We start from the raw sequence: 20,793 nt of genomic DNA, 5'->3' as shown, positions 1-20,793 counted from the left end.
TACATCACAGATCACCATTTCCTGATTGTTTTTAAATCAAGAAGAATGTAAAGTGTGGCTAGATCCAATGTACTCAGCACTGTTAAAAGATACACAAACTATAAAGTATATATACACAAGAGATTACATTAAAAACAGGCCTAAAATAAAAATCCCAACAACGGACCTGCAATATCATCGGCTGACATGTCAGGCTACAAGAGACCACCACTGGATGAACAAAGTGCCACGTCTGGAAGAAGAATGACTAGGATATGTTTCTACATGACCAGTCAAGACAAACATCGAGAGAGAACATTAAGTAGCACGGGACTGCACTGGTCTCCAAATGTATTCTAAAAAAGCCATATACGCATTTAGGTCTAGCCCTTATAAGACTAAGCTCTTTCCCGAGAAGCAGAGCACTCTAAGAGACTGCACTTAAAGGCCACAACATTGTGTTCCCAAAAACACCACATTTTACCTATGACTGAAATATAGTATATCTAAGAGTGAAGTATATATATATATAAGAGTGCCAATGGTTTATCAGTCGTATCTAGTACTGATAATCTGCTTAAAACAATCATGTGCATTTCATAATTCTTTTTCTTTACTACAAGTAATATAAATCTAACATCCACACTGATTCTTTGTTTTGTCATTTTTGCCACTTAATTGCAGCTCTTTTAATTTCCTTACATTATGGGATAAAAAAAATCGAAAAGAATGAGAAAATAAGAAAAACGTAATGTGTCAAAGCAGGAAAATTAGCTCAGCGACCTCATGTTCCCTGGAAACGATAACTGTGAAGCTTTTTTCTCCCAGAAATTTCCATCGTTGAATTATTTTGTATTTCCTTTTATATAAGATGTGTTTTAGCTTTTTGTGCTTCCTTTTAAAAAAAGAACAGAATGCAAAGACATTTGAAGAGAAATACCTCTATACTTGCTTCTCAGGAATTAACACCAGGAAAATGTACCGAATGCTAGTTTAGATAAAATGCTGCAACATTAAGAATGGTACTTTAATGCATTAAGAAAATCTGTTTCCCTTCTTCCTAACCTAAACCCTATTGCCCAATAGTTCTGTACTTCCATTTACTTTTAGAAGCAATCAGAAGACTCATGGATCTGCCCTTTTTATTTCTGCACTTGAAAACCTTTCGGCCGATTACTAGAATGGTCTTCCAGTAACATGTTTTTATATTTAGCTTTAACACTACTGGCAATAGTGCTTAAAATAAGAGTCACGATGGAACACTGCCACCAGACATGAAGCTCAGGAAAGAGACACAAAGCATGGATGAAAAAAAAAACGTTTGATATGCTACCAGACCAAAGCCTATACAGAAAGAAAAACAAAGAAAAAAGAAACCATTCCCATTCATGAGTCCTGCTGATCATTTGGGAGACTCCTCTCCAGTATTTTCTATTCAAAAGAAACACCCTGGGCCTGAGTCATAGAAAGACCAAAGGCCTTGTTTGTACAGGCATGTTTACAGTGCAGTTAAGCTGCTTGAGTAAATAAACTATAAACTTTATAGCATATGAACAAAAAAAGTTAAGAAAATTCCTAAAAATAAGTCATTTAAAAATGAGCAGGTACCAATATAATTTGAAGTGGCTTTTAACTTAACAGATGGTTGGTAAATTGGTCTGTTTTTAACTCTTCACATTCACTTGCTGGGTGAATTCTGTGGGCACCACTATGTATATTGGGCAAAAGCAGGGTTATTTTCCTCCTGGATAGACATGAAAAGGGGTTTATTCCTCCTTAGAACAACATGGCATTAGCAGACGTCAAGGTTTCTCGACAGCAGTAATTCATGTATATAACAAGCATCACTGTGACTAATGAGAAGCAATCTGTTCAACGCAGTTAATTTGCAGCAATATTATAGAAGATATCCATGTTACCTTTTCTGTGTTCATTGCAGGATAACCTCTTCAATATACTGTGACAATTACAATTTTAGAGTGTTTCTAGCTCCTTAAAATAATTAGATCCTTTTATCCTACAGAAGGATGGGCAATGCTTCCATACTGCATATGTTCCTGGTGCTCCAAAGAAATGTGCATAGAATTAAGGTTCACCTGTACTAACTTGGACCTGGTTAAGCCATCAGCACACTAATCAAGGCATTTCCTGGGCAGTAGTGCTGCCAAAGAAGGGATGAAGTACAAGAAAAAACACTTTATTGTGCTGGTAGATAATGGGCAATTATATTGGTGTAACAGGGTTCACTAGTGATAATAACCCTGTTAGGGTGATGAAACCCCCTTGAACTTAAAAGGCGTTTCTAAGTTAGGTTTGTCTTTTGGCTGCGTGTGTTTGACACAGGTGTGCGCAGCTTCAGGGTTCAGAGAAACCCGAGAGGTGATTATTAAATACAAGTTACATCAGGGAGCCATCAATGAAGAGTTTTCCAGATTATCACTGTCTGTACAAGTCTGCCAACAGAGCCAACAAACTTGAATGGATGTAGAATATAAACTATAAACCAAAAATTGAACTATACATAAAAGTGACTCAATTGTTACTTTACCAAGTTTTCTTTGCCCTATGTAAGCCTATCATAGCATATGAAAAAATGTACCGTTTCAGTTCAAAGCCCATTGTACACATTACAAACATCATGCAATTCGTATTATTAAAATATCGTAGTGTTCTTCACCTATGCGAGTCAGCGACCATTTTTTTCATTTTCCAAATTCCTTTCATCTTCCTTGAAAACTCCAGAAGAAACTACAAATTGCTCCATTCATGTCCATATTTGCCGTTTACCAAAACTTGAACTGTGATTATGGCACAGTCAGGGCTAAAGTCGTGTACTGGGCCAGTAAGTAGCACTCCATTACAATAAACAAAAACTCTTCAACCCTCTGATGTGGTAACCACAAAGAAAAAAGGACAGTGACCATCTTCACACCCACAAAACTATTAAATGTAAGAATTTTAAACTAGCTCAGAAAAGTTTAGAACTTGATAATGTAATATCACCAAAAGCAAATTGGTTATAATATTGTCCTAGGGCAACTTTATCGTACATATGTCTTTCCCATCTGATGATATTAGAAGTAAGCAGATCTGTAGAAGCACTTACGGGGAGCTGGGAGTTATGGAAAAGTCATACACAGCACATCTGCTTAAAACTATTTAAAGAATAACATTATGACTATTACATTAAATTAAAATGTAGGGTTTACAAAATGCATTGCTATGCATTTTAATCTGGCAGACACCGTAAGCATTGTATTTATTTGACCCCCCTGCTACCCCCACCACTACAGATGAGAAATACTGTAAATGTCATTTAGGGGAGCTAAAACTGCAACAGTAATGCATGCCAAAGGTATATTCAAATCTCAAGATCTGACAGCATATGGAAATACATTTTTCTTAATACTTTGAATAATGGATTGAAAGCTTGGCGTCAGGAACCATCAGCCCAGAGTCCTCTTCCCCTTCTGCTCTCACACACCTGATCAGCGACACAGCTGCGTGCAGCAGAGCTCTTATTAAAATGTGTTGATGGGCCCAGCTATTGGCTGAGGGCAGGTTTCTATTCAGGCTTTTTTCTTTTTGGATGTTTAACCCCTTGCGTCCAGGTAGGCTTCTCCAGACAACAGATGCACTCATTCTCTAGAAGTCCAAATCATTAATCAGAACAAGGAAAGCTGATTCAATGAAAATGGTGTATTCAAGGCTCTACAGTGTGCATATTATGGCTACATTAACGATAACAGGGAGTATATGGCCATAATTGGGAAAGTGATGAAAAGGGTAGCAAAATGCCAATGGCAACTCAGTGTGTTTCTTCTAAATAAACAGTGAAATATGTCAAGAAGAGGACACAAGTGGGAACTACAAGCAGATGCACTTAAAATTAAGAACAGGAGTATGTGAAAGTATAGAAGAGGCAATCCAGCTATGCTGCTGAAGATAAAACACTCGTTTCTTTCAAGAAAAGGCTTGATGAGATCCTTGGATCAGTTACCTACCAAAAATGCTAAATGGTCCAAATGCTCCTCCTCTCATTTGTTCTTATACCATAAGCAGGTAATGTAAGCATGTCTACTTGGGGCCCTTTTTGTTTTAATTTCCAGTCCTACTGTGAAATAGTGCCTTGTACATTTCTGATGTCCCAGGGCCCGGGACGAAAAAGTGGCACACTAACTCGCACAAGAGGGATGATCTGAAATCAATCTGGTTATATAAGACTGGAAACAGGAGAGGGACAAAATGACCTTTTCTGAATGTCACTTTCTGTTATTGTTTTTGTTTTTATCGACAGAGCTGGAGCTGCAGTGGTTGAGGAGCATCATTTCTGTAATCAATGCAGCTACTGAGGCTTGCGGTGCCACTGTTAAAAAGGGAGCATGCAGAGTTTGAGTTTAATGTGCACCCAAGAATGACTCTGTAGTAAATTATATATCTAGGGTTGATGCTACATTGCATGGTCGAGTGGGCTACCAAAAGAGGAATTATGGTATTCCACCAGTAATTTTCAGCTGCCCACAGTTTCAATGTCTAAACATTCCCATTTAATGCTCTCTCTTATTCATAAATGCAAGCCTTACGTTTACTGCATGAGACAATGGTGTAGTGAATAAAAGGTCCAATGGGGGGAAAAAACTATTGCAAAAAACACAATCTTTGCATACATTACATACATGTTCTGTCAGATTAAAAATACTGTCTGAACACTCTGGCTGCAGATAAATGGTGACAGTTGTGCCTATAACAGTCACATCTTTGGGTGTAAATTTGTCAATGGAATCGTACACTATTTAACATCATGTGGCACCCTGTGTATACATAAGAACGAGAAAAACTAAGACAAATGTCTTAAATACACAAGTCACTTAAATGTTAAAACTCCTCTTTATCCAAATGTGCTGGAAATACTCCAAACAGGACATGCGATAAACATTAAAGTTTCATTTTAAATGGAGAAATGTGTTGGAGAAATTAATCCACTCTCTGACCAGGTTGACACTGGTTTCTCTCTTCAGGTTTCATAAGCCAGATGGAAGCAAAGGAGCACCTTATGGCTACCTTAAGCAGCTCACCCACGGCTCTCAAGAGCAGAGGGCAAAATAACCAGCGCCACATGTATCTTACCTCTTAGCTGTGCTCATGAAGGTAAAGGCTATTTGGAAGCTGGTTTTGGACATGATCTTACCCGCACACTGAGGATAGGCCTACACAATTCCAAATGGGGGGTCAAAAGCAATTGCAAATACCTGTGGAGTAATTTTAAGTGTTGCACACAGGAGCAGATACAAAATAGAAAACTAAGATGGAGAAATGCTATCCCTGAAGAAGCACCATATGCAAAAGACCAAGGTGTGCATTCCACCATTCTTTTCACCTTGTGCTAAGGATATCCAGTCCTGGTTCCAAAGGGATGGTAGGGTGCCTGTTGAGTTTTTTGGACTCTTTAAAGCAGCAGAGTTTACACAGGCAAATACAGATCCGATTGTGGTCTGGTAACTAATTATGATCAAATATCTCATCTGTGAAAGGAATATTTGAATACAGAAAAATGTAGATGACCCACTGCTAAATAAATGTTGTGCGATATTCTTAACAACTTTAATTGCGTCACTCCAACTTTCCTGATCTTATGTCAATTATATGTCAATTTTAGAAAAAACATACGAAGAAGTTTACAAGCAGATTTCCCCTGCACTAATAGCAAATAAATGGGAAACACAATTCATGTGGTTATCACGTGTATTGACAGAACTTCATTCTGCCTTCCTTAAAGTTGATAAAATACATGTATACACCAAATTATATAAAAGGGTGAAGAAGACCCTAAAATATTACTCACTCTTCACTTCACTACTCCCAGACAAAAGGGTTGCTTGAAAGCTACTCCTGCTTCTCTATACTCTTCCACCACCTTCCGTAAGGATGAAAATAAATATTTTATATTGCGACTTCCATGATACCATCTCAAGGTGCTTTCCAATAAAACAAAGCAAAAATAATATTTGAAACACACGAAAACGCACCATAACAAATGAAGCAATTAAACACTAGGCTATAAAGGTAGGTTTTTAAACAGGATTTTTTGATTAGGTCACTCTGGGAGATGAGAGGCTGGGAGATCATTCTCCTACACATCTTCGGAGGAACAGAACAAACAGCACAGCCTCCCAGGGAACATGGCCTTGTACTGGGAACAATCGGAAGGCCAGAGTCCAAGGAGCACAAGTGTGCACATGGAGTTTACAGCTGAAGACAAGAGCCAAACCATTCAAACCCTTAAAGATGACTCCATCACCAGAGAGCGAACTATCTTCAATAGATTTAATTAGTAGCCTGCACTATATTATAAGACGTAGACATGAGTTTTAAAATAATGCAGCCAACTGCTTGGGTAGAGATTACCAGTGGGTTTTTTATATCACTGAAAGGGACAGAAAAAGCCCAGAGAAGGGGGTGGGCTCTGATCAACAAGAACAGTGGCCAACACTGACAGGTGAGTAAAGGGACTTATGTCTACACCTGGGTTATTTACTTTCACTCTTTACCTACTCAAACAATTAGAGAGAACTAACTTTCATGTACCTGGAGTACCCAGTTTTACTGTAGGGACTTTAGTGGGGGCAATCTTAGTTAAGTAACTAGCTTCAGGGTGCAATAGGAGCTCCCTGTCTGGGACTGAAACCCACAACACCCACTGCGGTATCCAGAACCCTCATCACTACTCAGCTGCCACTAAACACCAGTTAACACAAGTATCCTTTCCTCCCTTAGCAGGTACACATCGTGCACCATAAATCAACACGTTTCTGGATCTTCCCATTTCCTGCTTGAGCTTGACTCATTTGTGTACTCGGCAGGGTGTGTGGGGAATCCGATAACATGGTGTGTGACAAGTCACATTACATACAGTAATTACTTTGTATTAAAGTTCGTAATTCTCTGAACCAATACCCAGGAGTTTAAAAAAAGAACCTGCTTCTGTCCCCCCAAAGGGTGCTAATTGCGTTTAGCACGACCGATTAAGTTACACTAGTTAGACAAAAATGACCGACAATGTCCTGAATTAGGTTACTACCGAAAGGAATCGGCTTTCATTCCTAACGTTTGCGTATCTATTTAGATTACAATGCAGGGTAAACTACCGTGACGCCAAGGACAGGAGACACTTCTGTCGGAAGATAACGCGCGTTTTCCAGACCTTTAATGCGCACTCAAAACGGGGGTGTGAACCTGGCCAGTGTCTCCTGTGATCCTAATGACATTAAAGTGTTACAGCGATCCTCGCAGGGCGGGAGGGGGTACTGTTTTGCATCCTGCTGACTCTCAAGGTGCGGCAGGTCCAAGCATGAATGGAGGAGGCTGAAGGTTACCGCATTAATGAATGACCAGGGTCATGTGACCGCCACCGCATTGTTCAAGAACACACCCACCCCTCCTCATGCCTGTAACTCAACGTGCGTTCGCGTCACCCATTAAACCGAACTGGACCGGACTGTGCCCATCACTCCACGGATTTCAATGATGCACAGATGCACTCTCTTAGGTAAAAAAAAACAATCAGAGAACGTCAGCTAACGTTTTCGAATAAAAGGCACCCAACATATCTTGTCGCGCAAACCCTTTAATGACGTTTTAACATGCGTAGAATATTACAGTAGAGTGTCTTCCATTAATGCTACACCGTGAAAATAAACGCAGAAATGTGATGTGGGTATTTAAGTTTCGGGTTCACTGTGCAAAGACCATCATTTTCGGGATCCGTCCTACAGCGGCATTATGAAACATTCAGGCTGAAGCAGCAAACCGTGCGTCTTCCAGCAAAATGAAAAAGGTGTTTTGGTTTTAAAAGTCAAAACTGCTTCCTGTAAACAGCAGCCCCCCCGATATACACACCACCACCACACACACACACACCGCTCCTCCGGGTCGCGTTTTTATGAATGAGTGCGGTATGCAAATGAGAGCGATTCAAGAAAAGAAATGGCGGATATTGCCTATCAGTTGATTCACTTCCACGGAGAGAAAGCCCCTTTTCATGCCTCGTCTTTGTCAAAACAAACACCACAAAGCCCGCAGGAGCCCCTGCCCTCTTCCCCGCACCCCGGCGCGCCGCCCGCTCCGCCAAGACGCACAACACAACCCGCAACGACAACAACACGGCATCGGCGCCTGCACAGCGACCCGCAGGTCGTCCGCCACTTTCCTACGAAACCAAATCTGTTTACCGTTTATCCCTTTTTTTCACCAAATGTTTCCAATCCACCTCCACCCTCTCTGCCCCCCCCTCTCTCTCCACTCCGCTCTGAAGACTCGCTCTATGACAGAGAAAGAGGCCCGATCTTCCCCCTCTTCCCTGTCATGCCTGCGGCAGCACAAAGCTTTTCCCAACTCCGGAACAGTGCCGCAACTTGGCCAAACTTCACTTCTCCGAAACGCAAAGCCCAACAGCAGATGCAAAGTCGTAAAGAGAGCTTCACTAACAACCCCACCACCACCACACCACACACAGACACACGCCAGCTCCAGTGCAAAATCCACAAACAAGGGGGAAAAAAAAAGAAACAGCAACCAACTTACTCGTCTGGGTGTGTTTCTTCGGTCATTTTCTCTTTTCACCTACAATAATTTCCCACAGCGGGTGAACACTCGGCGCTCTTCATTTTCCTCTCTCCGGTGTTTTTCACATTGTACCGGTTTTCCTGTTGCTTTCTTGTTGCTGTTTTGGATGTGCAGGTCCACCGAATGTGTGATTCCCCCCCCACACACACACACGTTTCCCCCTCCACCACCACCACCTTCTCCTCCTCCTCCTCCTCCTCGTCGTCCTCCTCCTCCCCTTTTTTCCGCCGTGCTGGAGTGTGAATTTGATTACCGAAAGCCCGTCGTTGTGAGTGTGCGGTGATGTTGCTGAGGGTGGCCCCGTACGAGCCCCATCTCCTGTTACTCCATGTTGGATTCTCTCGGCAGCAGCGCCGCCGACACGGGAGGAGGAGAAGCAGGGCGGAAGCGATGACGTCAGCTTAGCAACCAGCTCGACTGCGGGCCGCCCGCCCGTGTCAAGAGACTGGAGAGCCGTAACCGTCCGCGGCAGCTCGTCGTCCGGGACACCTCTTCATGAAATAGTGCTAGGCTGTCATAGGAGCCAAGTTATTCTAAAGACGGGTGCCATCCTGTTTCACGTCTAATTATAACTGCTCGTACTGAATAGACTGCTTCCCGGGCTTTGCGGATTTCCACGTTATGGCACCAGCGCAGCAATCATTTTTTTTTAGCCGTTCCTGCCAATAAAATAATGTTTAATGGTAGAAACAACTGACTGAAAACAGCGAATAGACCGCACACATTACCGTGGGTGTTAAAATGGTTAAAGTTGGGGGAGTCTTAAAAGTTTTAAAAACGTTAATTTGGGCGTAGGTTTAGTTTATCGGCCCTTTTGAAAAACGTGCATGCATTGTAACCACTAAAACGCCTCGTAGTACAGGCTTTTTGCCTTAACAGTTGCGTCGTACTTTATATTCTTCCCAACCACACACAAAAATATAAGACGATAATTTGCGAAATCGTCTTATTGAATTCTGCAGTATATCGGCAACTTTTGGAATCGAATAAGAACTGACCTTTTTGGACATAAAGGAGACTCTTCTCATGATAAAAAGCAGAAAGTGAAGCCTATGCTTAATTTTAAGCAGATACCAGCAATTTGTTCTGTCACATTGATTGAAACGTATGTCCCAATTCCCGATGTCTCTCGTGGTGGTATTTATTTTTTTGCACTCCCTTCTAAGAACGCATGGGATTTTTAACCAAAATGTTTTGTCCTTCAACCGAGTGGCAGTCCAAATTTAACATACATCGTCTTTTAGAGTGCAATGGAATGCTTATTTGCACGAATACTACAATATAGATACATTAAGGAAACACCGAACATTAACACAGGACAGCCACAGCAACAACATTGTTAAATAACACACAATTTAAATGCAAGTCAGCACACGCAGTGTGCAAAAAAACATCAGCGTGAGTCGAAGATAGAGGTATAGAGTTCAATAATCTGACAGTGCAGGGGAAAAGCTGTCGCTGTATCTGGACGTACTTGCCTTTATGCTCCTATAACGCTTACCAGAGAGAAGGGGAGACAAAAGTGAGAAACCAGGATGATTGTTATCTTTAGCAATCCTTCCAGCCTTGTAAAAATGTCCACAGCAGAGGGGGGCTAACTCGAAACATGGACTGGGCCGACCTGATCACTCCCTGTAATACCTTCGGGTCAGACAACGAGCTGCTGCCAAACCACAATGAAACGTCTTCTCATACCCCGTATATCAAGTGAAACGCTTAGAGTAGAAATACTACACTAGAAAAGACTGTGCAAACAAGTGGAAACATTGAGGAGATGTATTTAACGTATTGAAGGTTAACCTGAAATACTGCAATTCGAACTAAAGACCTATTACAGACATGTTATTAATTACCCATGAGAGCAACACAGTTAAAAGGAGGTAGAGCCCTTGCTTTGTAAGAATGAAATCCTCCAACAGGTCTAAAATTACCCATAAATAAGCAGTAGAGGTTCATCATATTCAAACTGTGTGAGAGAAGGTACTGATGCCATTTCATAAATATTTACATTCAGTATTCTAGTGTATTATAAGACAAATTGCACAAAATGCAGGGGATGAGGTTCTGTCTTACAACTGTATTCAATTTTAGCCCCATTAAGCTTGCAAAGGATGAAAATTGTTTTGTAAACTGAAGAACACCTTGCTGATTTCCCATGTGACATTATTCTGGGTAGAACCATCCTAGGCTTGGATTCCATTAACATCTCAATTGCAGACACTCAAAAATGGAACAACACAAGAACATAAAACAATCTCGATTGACTGCTCTTACACAATTTCTTTTCAGTCAGTTCTTGAAAGCCAGGGTACTGGCTTTGACAACATGGCAGAGTACCTTGTTCCAGACTCCCACAACCCTTTGTGTAAACAGGTGCCTAGTTTTCTCAGTTTAATAATAATAATTGCTTACACTTATATAGCGCTTTTCTCTCCACTCAACTCAAAGCGCTTTACAGGTAATGGGAACTCCCCTCCACCACCACCAATGTGCAGCATCCACCTGGATGATGCGAAGGCAGCCATAGTGCGCCAGAACGCTCACCACACATCAGGTATCAGTGGGGAGGAGTAATGAAGCCAATTCATAGATGGGGATTATTAGGAGGCCATGATTGGTAAGGGCCAATGGGGAATTTGGCCAGGACACCGGGGTTATACCCCTACTCTTTTTGAGAAACGCCCTGGGATTTTTAATGACCACAGAGAGTCAGGACCTCAGTTTTATGTCTCATCCGAAGGACGGTGCCTGTTTACAGTATAGTGTCCCCGTTATACTGTCCAGAAAAGCGCTATGTAAGTGTAAGCAATTTATTTATTTATTTTTTACTGAAATACAATCATACATTCAATTAAAGTTGGTTTAATTTGATGTTCAGTGTAAACGTGTTGTAGATGATATTGAAAAAGTGACTCGCCTTTATAAAACTTCAGTAAAATATAATGCTGACATCTTCAATATTGTGTACAATTTGAAACTTCAATTATGTTATAGGCTGGAAGTTGTGATGCAGTGATATGCATGTGGTCAATTTTTAAAGGTCATTCTAAAGGTGAACAGAAAGTTGCTGGTATACTAACAGGTGTTTTTCTTGTATCTAAGTTTGTGAAGAACAATTAGAAGAACAATAATTATTGTATTCCAACAGTAGCCTCAAATTGCTGGACACTCTGTTAATGTATTGCCGATAAACACAATGCCCTAATATCACACATATTTAAACATTTTGTTTTGTTAGAATTGATCAAGCATCTGCTCTGCTGGAATGGAATTCATAAAGAAAAGGACTTAGACTGCATGTCCCATGAGTTAAATGTATTTATCTAACCATTAAAAGTCCTTGCCGATGCTCTTTTAAAGTTGTTTTACAAAGCTATCTTCTACTATCATCTGATAACTGTAGTTCTGTCTGGACTGCACATTAAAATACATAATACTCTGCTGTACAATCATATAAATCTGGTGTTTTGCATTATGTAAATATTCCCCCCCTCAGCATGTTCTAGATGATGTAACAAAAAAGAAAATTATTAATTTGGTTCTTAATAACGAGGACATTTTACTGAACATTTTTGTTTTTCAGTTACATCAACCAGACAGGTATTATCCTGCCTGTTAGTTTAGGGTTGGAATAGGTTTGCTGTGTGAATGGAAAACAGCTCAATCAGATGAGGTAATGTTCAAGGTCAGAGAGCTTTAATTTCAGAGTGTAATGGGAAAGCTTTTGTCATACATTGCAACGTGTTTATGTTAGTTGCATCAATTGTATTTCAATTTCAAGTTAAGATGAACAAAATGTCTACATTTAAAACGCAAAATATGGATTTCAAATCCTGTGATACAAAAAAAGGCTTTACTTGAAAACCATTACTTGAAAATCATTTTGGGATCATTTTTTACATATAATAAAAACAACCTTAATAGTTCCATGTAGGGTAGTTTAAGAAACTGTATTAATTCATTAATATGCGATACGTTTGACAAACATTGGATTTTGTGCTCCACCTTGTGGTCAAGTAGTGCTACATAAGGAAGATGTTTGATGAAAGCTCATCAGGACAGAATAGTATTGTTTTTTTTTACAGTGACAACCTAATAAAGAGTCTTACACTGGTGTAGCCTAAAAAACAGAGTAGTGAAGGAAAAAAAATGAACAACCATAAAATGTATGGTAACACAGTGATATAGTATTAACATATACACGTATGAGGCAGAAAATATTTAATTATGTACAACTTGAAAATCTGTCAGATACAAAGATGGATAACTTTAGCTTACTCTGCAAATTACTCTGGTCACTAACAATTCAAATGAACTGTGTACCAAAAGCATAGCTGATCCTGTAGATCAACTATGATTAAATTCTGATTAAATAGTAGCTTTTGATCTCAGGTATGTGCCTTGAGAGAGGAATCACAGTGGTTGCAGAACGACAACTAACAAAAAGTAAAACCTCTTATCTGGCATGATATAAAACCAAATGAAGTTTTTTTTGATTGAGCAGTTTTATTTAAACTTTGATTCTCAGACATTGTAAATATTAATTCTCTGTTAGAGTTTTATTGCCACAAAACATTTAGTCCTGGTATAAAATCACATTAATTAAATGACAAGAGCTTACATACTGTATATGACAAATGAATGTACTGTACAGCAGTGGGATGGCTATAATATATATAGTTTTAAATATTATCCCAAACTATTTGGAATGTGTTCCAAACATTTAAGATTTAGGTTTGATGCCTTTTCTTTTGCCTGTGTGCAAAGCTAAGTATTACAGAGAGTCTCCCTGCTTTAGAGATTACTCACACTCTCGAAGGGCAAAGTTAGATTGCGCAGAGTGCAGACACATCTATGTATTGCTTAAACATATAGCTATTCCACACACATCCAGCAGAGGTTACTAAAATATTTTGAATATTGAAAAAATGTAACTGAATACATGACAGCAATAGGTTCTTCAAATCTCCATTAAATATTTAAAAGAATGTCTCAATACCTATGCACATAAAGGACTTCAGTAGTGGTAAAATGTATTTCTCATTTCATGCCATTGCACTTAGTTTTAGTGACATTCCCCTGCACAGAATTACACCAAGAGTTGAACTGTTCACCCATCAATAGGGAGCATGAGACATGTTATGTTTACCCTACTGTTAGTGTGTCGTTACAATAGTAATCCTGCCCAGCATGAGAGGAACTGCAGTCTCAGACATCTGTGTGCAACACAGTTTGTTGCACTGAGCACGTTTAAATCTGAGAAGTTTGAGTAGGTAGCTGAGTCACCAAGCATAGGCTAGAAAGAAAGAGGTAAAGGTTTATTCCATGCTAAAAGGCAAAGAAAAGAAACACAATGTTTTGGCTGTGGAGCCTTTCTCAGGTGTGATGGCTTAGTGGGTCGCAGCAGAAATTGATGGAACAAGTTCAAGTAGTAGCTACAGGATATCAGCATGTGCATTAAAGCAGAATGGTTTTTGGTGTAGTGCACCTCACTGCTGTCTGGGTACTGGCACTGTGTGCTCTCTGAATCTGCGAGTAACCACTGTCGAATCCAGGGGCAGGGACAGAGCAGAGCTACAGTACATTTGTCATATACTGTACATGCATGGCTGATGAACCACTGATGCGGAGCTTCCATCTGTGGGATGATCATTGAATGCCTCTAAATCAGAATCCCTCTTAAGAGGTGGGGAGTTTGAACAAAGAAGGAATTCTTCTTGCCCTGCAATCTGTACAGATTTTCAAGTTGTACATAATTAAATATTTTCTGCCTCATACGCGTATATGTTAATACCACATCACTGTGTTACCATAAATTTTATGGTTGTTCATTTTTTTTCCTTCACTACTCTGTTTTTTAGGTTGTCTGTACCCCTTCGGTGCTGAGCATTAGAAAAAGGCTGGAAAGAGGAAAGAAAGGTTACAGCTAGTTAAAGCCATTCAGCTCATCTGGCTTATATGGTAGTTAGCAGATTACTGATCCAAGGATCTCATCCAAATGTTTCTGGAAGAAAGCCAAAGTCTCAGCTTCAGCTACACGACTAGGTAGCTTATTCCATACTCTCCTAACCCTTTGGATAAAGAAGTGCTTTCTATTCTCAGTTGTAAGTGCACTTCCATGGACAGTAGGTTCCACCTGTGACCTCTAGTTCATGTTTCTCTGTTCATTTTGAAGAAGTCCACTGCATTGACCGTTGACCCAATGCCTTTGAGGATTTTGAATACTTGTATCAAGTGCCCTCGTAGTTTTCTCTGCTCAGGACTAAAAAGGCTCTGAATTCCTTATGTTGGTGCCATAGACATGAAGTTACAAATTCCTTTCCCCCTTCATCACATAAACTCTCCTGTCCACTTTTCAGACATTTGACACATACTGTATGTTACTTTTTCTCCAGTTGCTGAGGGGCATTCTTGTGTACATCTACAGTATATATTACACAACTGCACTCCGTAAGACCAAGAAACACGAAACATACATGACACTACCAAACCCAGTTTCTGGGATTTAGAAATGATCCGTTCAGTTGTGTTTACTTATTAAAACACCCTTTTCTGTGCATATATTTTCCATCGAATCTTATTTTTTGAATGTTTTTCTTTTATGGAGGAATAGAGAGAGTGGAAAACAAAGGGCATCTGGAAGAGTGTCAACACGTTTATAAAAGAAAGCTGCTTCATAAAACTCCCATAACGGCAGAGCACTTTGCTGTTGCCGAAGGAGACTGAATTAGAAATGGAAAAAGACCAAAGGGCATCAAAAACGTGACATTTCTCCCCAAGACCAGGCTGTCTGCAGGGTACAGTTGGGACTGTTTGATCTTTGGCATTCCTTGACCTTTCAACCTTCTGTGACTTTTGCAACACGTCTGTAACACTAGCAACCTGGCTAAACAGTTACATTATTTTTTATCTTTATTTTAAAGGCTATTAAAGGATCAGTAACATTCTAAACATATAACAAGCTTGCTGCCTTTCAAAGCATTAATTAGGAAAAAAAAGAACCTAAGACCCATGCAAAAAGCAATCAGCTTAACTGCATAGTCCCATAATTTATTGACCTCAAATCAGAGCTCATATAGTTCAAAGATCACAATAAACATTAGAAGATAAGGAAAAGCATAAATATATAAATCTAGTAGGGGTTAGCATTGATTTTGTTTACATTTTCTCCAACAAAAAGAATTTCAATCAAAATAAATTGAACGTGATTTGGAAAAGACAAAGCTAACTGACCTTTTCTGATCTTTTTAAGATCAGAGAGTATTTATAGGTAAGGGGTTCATAACAACATATTGTGATGATTTCTATATATACATGACCTCTGACATAAACACAGGAGTAACTGGGAAATCATAAACTGACACAATAAGTGCAGTTCATGTTGTGAGTACCATTCACGTGGATGACAGATAAGTAATTGGAACTCTCAGATTATATATAAAAAAATTTTGTACAAAAAGGATGAAACACACCATCAATGATCACTTTGAAAGAAAATAAACATTTCACATGTACAAAGGCTGTTTTGTAATGTGCAAAAAAAGGGATGTGGTGGGACTAGACAATACTATTTACTTTAAAAAAAATGTGTATAAAGCACACAATATGCCCGAAGAACATACTGAACAAATATAGTTTGTATCAATCTTATTTTGAATATCTTCAAGCAAAGACCTAAAAATTATTGTATGTTTTATACTTATTATATATTATTGTATATATTTATTATATACAAATAATGCAATACATTAATATCACACAGTCCCCTAAGAAGAAAACAAATACTGGGTCATTGCTTTTTATTTATACAGTATTGCGTCTGCACATACTGTGACACCCGGCACTCACCAGGACCCAGGACTCACCGGGACTCACCAGGACTCACCAGTGACAAACAGTTTTCAAGACTTTGAGGTGGCCCTTTGTTGCCTATATTGCAATACAGCTATGTCCAACTAACCCAAATGATCCTTTGAAAACATGAAAATAAAGCAGTAAATGTACACTGTCATTTATATAGAATTGTATGTTTAGTATTTAAGGACGTGAATGTAAGGTTGTGTGATTTAAGTAGCACTGAGTTCTTTAAAATGAAAGGTGAAAGTGTCCTTTTTCCTGTTCCATAATATTGGTAACAAAGTCCTAGGAAGTGGGTTAACTGGCCTGCTGAGAGAGGGATTATAGCCCCTTACGAGTTCAATGGGTTTGATGTCCTGAAATTGCCAGGCTATCACAAAGCTGGGCAGTGTAAACTGGGGTTATATCTTCCATAAAAAAAACTTTAACTTGGTACATAGAGATTTTTTTACCAAGGGATTTATGCATTCCTATGTCAATTCTGCCCAGATTGCTTTTTTGACAGAATGGACATTTTTACTATAGTTGTTGCTCGTGCATTTTATGCCCTCAGCACAGAAGAATCTGTTTTACTAATTATGTTGTGAAAAAAATGGATGGTTTTCATTCAAAATTAATAAGACTGTGATGGATTTGCCAGGCAGTGTGTCTTTAAATTAATTTCCCATAAGGTGATGCCGTAAACATATCGGAAGCTGCCTCATGATTGTTCCAGCTAACAGCAAAGTTACGACACAAAAAAGCCATTTAACAGCGTGCCCTCAAGGAAACATGTTGTTATATAATACAACACAATTTTGTGACTAAAAATTGGAGTGGCCTTTAGGATAAAGATTGCCCTCCACAAGAGATTGGATTTACATTAAAATGACCCGAGGATACAACAAAGTTGTCACCTTGACCTCTTTTGATTTTTTGTGACAATTACAAGGTGTCTGAATGAAGTGCAGATCTCACACAGAGACTTCAATTTAAATGCGCATAAATTTATACAGATGCTCTCGGTGTACTGATAGGTTCAACGGGAACTATCTACTCTCCGTGAAAATTCCATTTGGCTTTTTATTGCATGGAATTTGTGTTCTGTAGAGGCATGAATGAAAGAAAAAAGCCTTGACCTTGTTTGTTTCTGAATAGCATATACTGTATACTGGATACACTGAAAACATGACTGTGCACTGACTTAGGTTAAAATATAGAATAACAATTAAATATCTACTTTGCATGATATTTTGGTTTTCTATGCAACAGAAACTTCTAAATGGCTGTTTAAATGGTGTTTAAATGCATGACATCTTGTCCAAGATGTTTCCTCCATTGATGCTTTTCTCCTGATATTTGCAGTCACAGAATAATAGGGAATAGGCCTTTCCAAAAAAGATGTGAAAAACACAGTGATAAATGATGGATCTCAAGTCATTTTTCTTTGGTAACTGGATCATGGCTGGGTTGACTTTGTATAGGTGCACAAAAATGGTTCAGAAGAGGCTTAGCTTGGTCAAACAGCTCTTGGTAAAACAGCTCTTTAAGTATAAGTGAAAATGTGTTGGCTTTAAACTAGTACGTGCTTGTTCTGTGTTAGTGTAATGCCCCTACAGTGATGAGGAATGAGGCCATAGAAAACTTGTTTGAGTAGTTTCCACACTTTTGTATTCTCATAAGAACCTGAGGAAGGTTACAAATATGAGGCCATTTGGTCCATGTTGCCTATTTGGTATTTAGTTACTAATCGATCCCAGGATCTCACCCAGCCATTTCTTGAAGGAAGCAAGGGTATCATTTTCAACAGCATTTCCAGATAGCTTGTTCCATAATCCCACTACTCTTTGCATAAAGAAGTGCATCCTGTTCTTGGTTTTAAATTCATTTCCTTGTAGTTTGCACCTGGTATTTTCTGTGAATTGGCCTAGTTTTTGGTTGAATCCAGACACACATATTTCCCAAATGCTATGATGAATTCAATCATAAATGTCTTATGAATACACATGAAATACACCATATTATATGCCCTGTGTGTGTCTATTATTGTTTTTTCTTGTTAAAAAAACCTCTTATAATTAAGATAAGCAGAACTTGCCTTATCTTCATCCCCAAGGATCCATTTTCGGACAAATGGTCCTCTAGTTTAGTTCTAGTAATTGTTTAAAAATACTTACATGTAAAAGAAGTTGGACTCATAGGTACTTGATTTAAATGTGTCCTTCTTTTTATAGATGGGCATGACATTATCAATTCTCCAGCCCATGGGTACTATGCTTACTTGCTTGAGTAACTGTTGTGTTGCTTCAATGACTTATAGATAATCTGTCTTCCTTGTTGTGCCTAGGAGATTTACTAATCTTGTGTGCATCTTATAACTGAAGCACTTCTATCTCTTCTAGTTTTACATTATTTGATACAAAAACTAAGATATGTTGTTGAATTTTTCCTAAGTGAAAACCTTATTCAGTACAGTATATCAGCCATTTCGTTTTCATTATTATGTCTCTCAGTATTGGCCCAAGTCCTTTACAGTTCTTGAAAGATCATTTTATTATTTTTTAAAACTGCAATATTCCTTTCCATATCTTTCTGTCACAAAGTGCTTTCTTTATATTTTCTTTTTGTTGTAGTTGATTTGATGAACCATTTGGGATACCGATAATTAGCTTTTGATCTTCTCACTTTTGGGGTAGATCTGTTCTGTGCTTCCAGCAGAATTTAAAACATAACAGTTTCCAGTCATGACAACTGCTACATTTTACCAGTCTCAAGTAAAATCAAAGGCCTTTTGACTTGTTTTCTATTTTTGTTTGTGACAGTAAGCTTGTATCAAACATGTCTACATTGAACACAGCAGTTCTTAATTTAAGTGGAGAAAAATCCAAAAGAAATACTCAGAATTACAAATAGCGCCCAGTATGTATTCACACAGTATATCTAAAAATTCATACTCTTTTTACAAGTATTATACAACAATTGAAGTAGTGTTTCTGCTCTTAGGTATAGGCTCTATAAGCAGGGTGTGTGTTTCTGGGGAACAAATACAAGACAAAACTGCATGTGTGCTGGTGGCCTTTTCTTCTGAGAATCAACATTACTGCCTTTTTGTTACATTAAGCCTATAGCACAATGAGTGCCATTCAGAGGGTTTTTTTATGACTTCCTCTGCTGCTCTCTGCACACCTTGGAGTGCCATTAAAGCCCCATTGAAGGCTCTAAGGAGAGTTTAATCACAACAGTAAACACATACAGTCCTAAATGACGTCTTAATCAGGTGATAATCAGCCCGGCTTTGAAAACACACACTCATTTATTTGAAACAAAAAGTTGTGTACCTCCAAAAGAATGATTAATGAGGTATATGAGTTTTAAATCCCAACTTGTTCTCTGCGTAATTAAGTCAAAGGTCAGATTGATTGTAATTAATGCAGTATGTTTGCTATCTTTTATTCTAAGGATTTCAAAAAAAGCTCTGGATTTATTTAAAGTATTTTTCTCTCTGTCGTTACATTATGTAAAAAAATGTTATCCAGTATGAGAAAATGTATTTCTTGAGTTTATTCACAAGATGTTTATTGTAGGAATAAGCAGTTAGTTAATTTAGTCCACTGTGATTGTTGCACTGGCTTTAATAGTTAACATAGTAAAATAAATATCGAATTGTGTTTAAATGGAAAAATTGTTCCATTTTTTATAATACATGTTTGATTTTACATTTGGCATGGTACGCAGGACTAAGTCTGCATTATATTCATATTTTCTTTAAAGAAGTGGTCTTTAAAATAAAACTCTTAGTGCAATATTGGATTTGCACCAGTAGAGGTAGCCATAGACTACAAAAAAGTTACATGGTGAACCCTTTATTTATTTTAAGACATGAAAACGTGTACCATAAAATGGAACTGAAAAGTCTTGCATGGTAATCTTTCAATACTCTTGCAGAATGCCAAAAAATAACAACTGAAAACAATGCGATGACCAGTCTGATCTGTAATTTTTACAATGGTCAAAATAAGTCTCTGCATATACTGTATATACCATTTGGTTTTGCAATTGTTTATACTTCACACGGTCAAAACTTTCACGTTTCGTACGAAAAGTAAAGGTAAAGGCTGAAAATCAACAAAGTACGGCTCATCTTTAGGATTCTACTGCTCGAATTAGCAGTTTTACAGAGTAGGAACACAAACTATGATGTGTTAATTTAGCTTATGTTTAGTAGTAGGTTCCTGCTCTAATTGATTCAAGACTGTTTCTGTTTAATGTAGGAAGCAGTAGAGAAGCCTGTATTATGTATAATGTTGGAATCCACTTTACAATACTACAAAACAACTTATAGACTCAAAATAACAT

The 20,793-nt window shown here is 38.5% G+C and overlaps 1 protein-coding gene across 1 annotated transcript in view; it reads right to left on the bottom strand.

Moving 5' to 3' along the window:
• Positions 1-8,995, bottom strand: part of spred2b (sprouty related EVH1 domain containing 2b) — a 43,642-nt gene extending 34,647 nt beyond the window's left edge. The window contains exon 1 of the mRNA XM_088610106.1: positions 8,560-8,995. Coding sequence (XP_088466232.1) covers positions 8,560-8,585 — 26 coding nt within the window. The 5' untranslated portion in view covers positions 8,586-8,995. The remainder of the gene's footprint in view (positions 1-8,559) is intronic.
• Between the last annotated feature and the right edge of the window lie 11,798 nt (positions 8,996-20,793).

The sequence above is a fragment of the Lepisosteus platostomus genome, chromosome 17 (genome assembly GCF_059453375.1).
Source record: "Lepisosteus platostomus isolate fLepPlt1 chromosome 17, fLepPlt1.hap1, whole genome shotgun sequence".
Classification (NCBI taxonomy): domain Eukaryota; kingdom Metazoa; phylum Chordata; class Actinopteri; order Semionotiformes; family Lepisosteidae; genus Lepisosteus; species Lepisosteus platostomus.
Note: the sequence above shows the minus strand (reverse complement) of the source record. Positions and strands in the feature narration are given on the sequence as shown.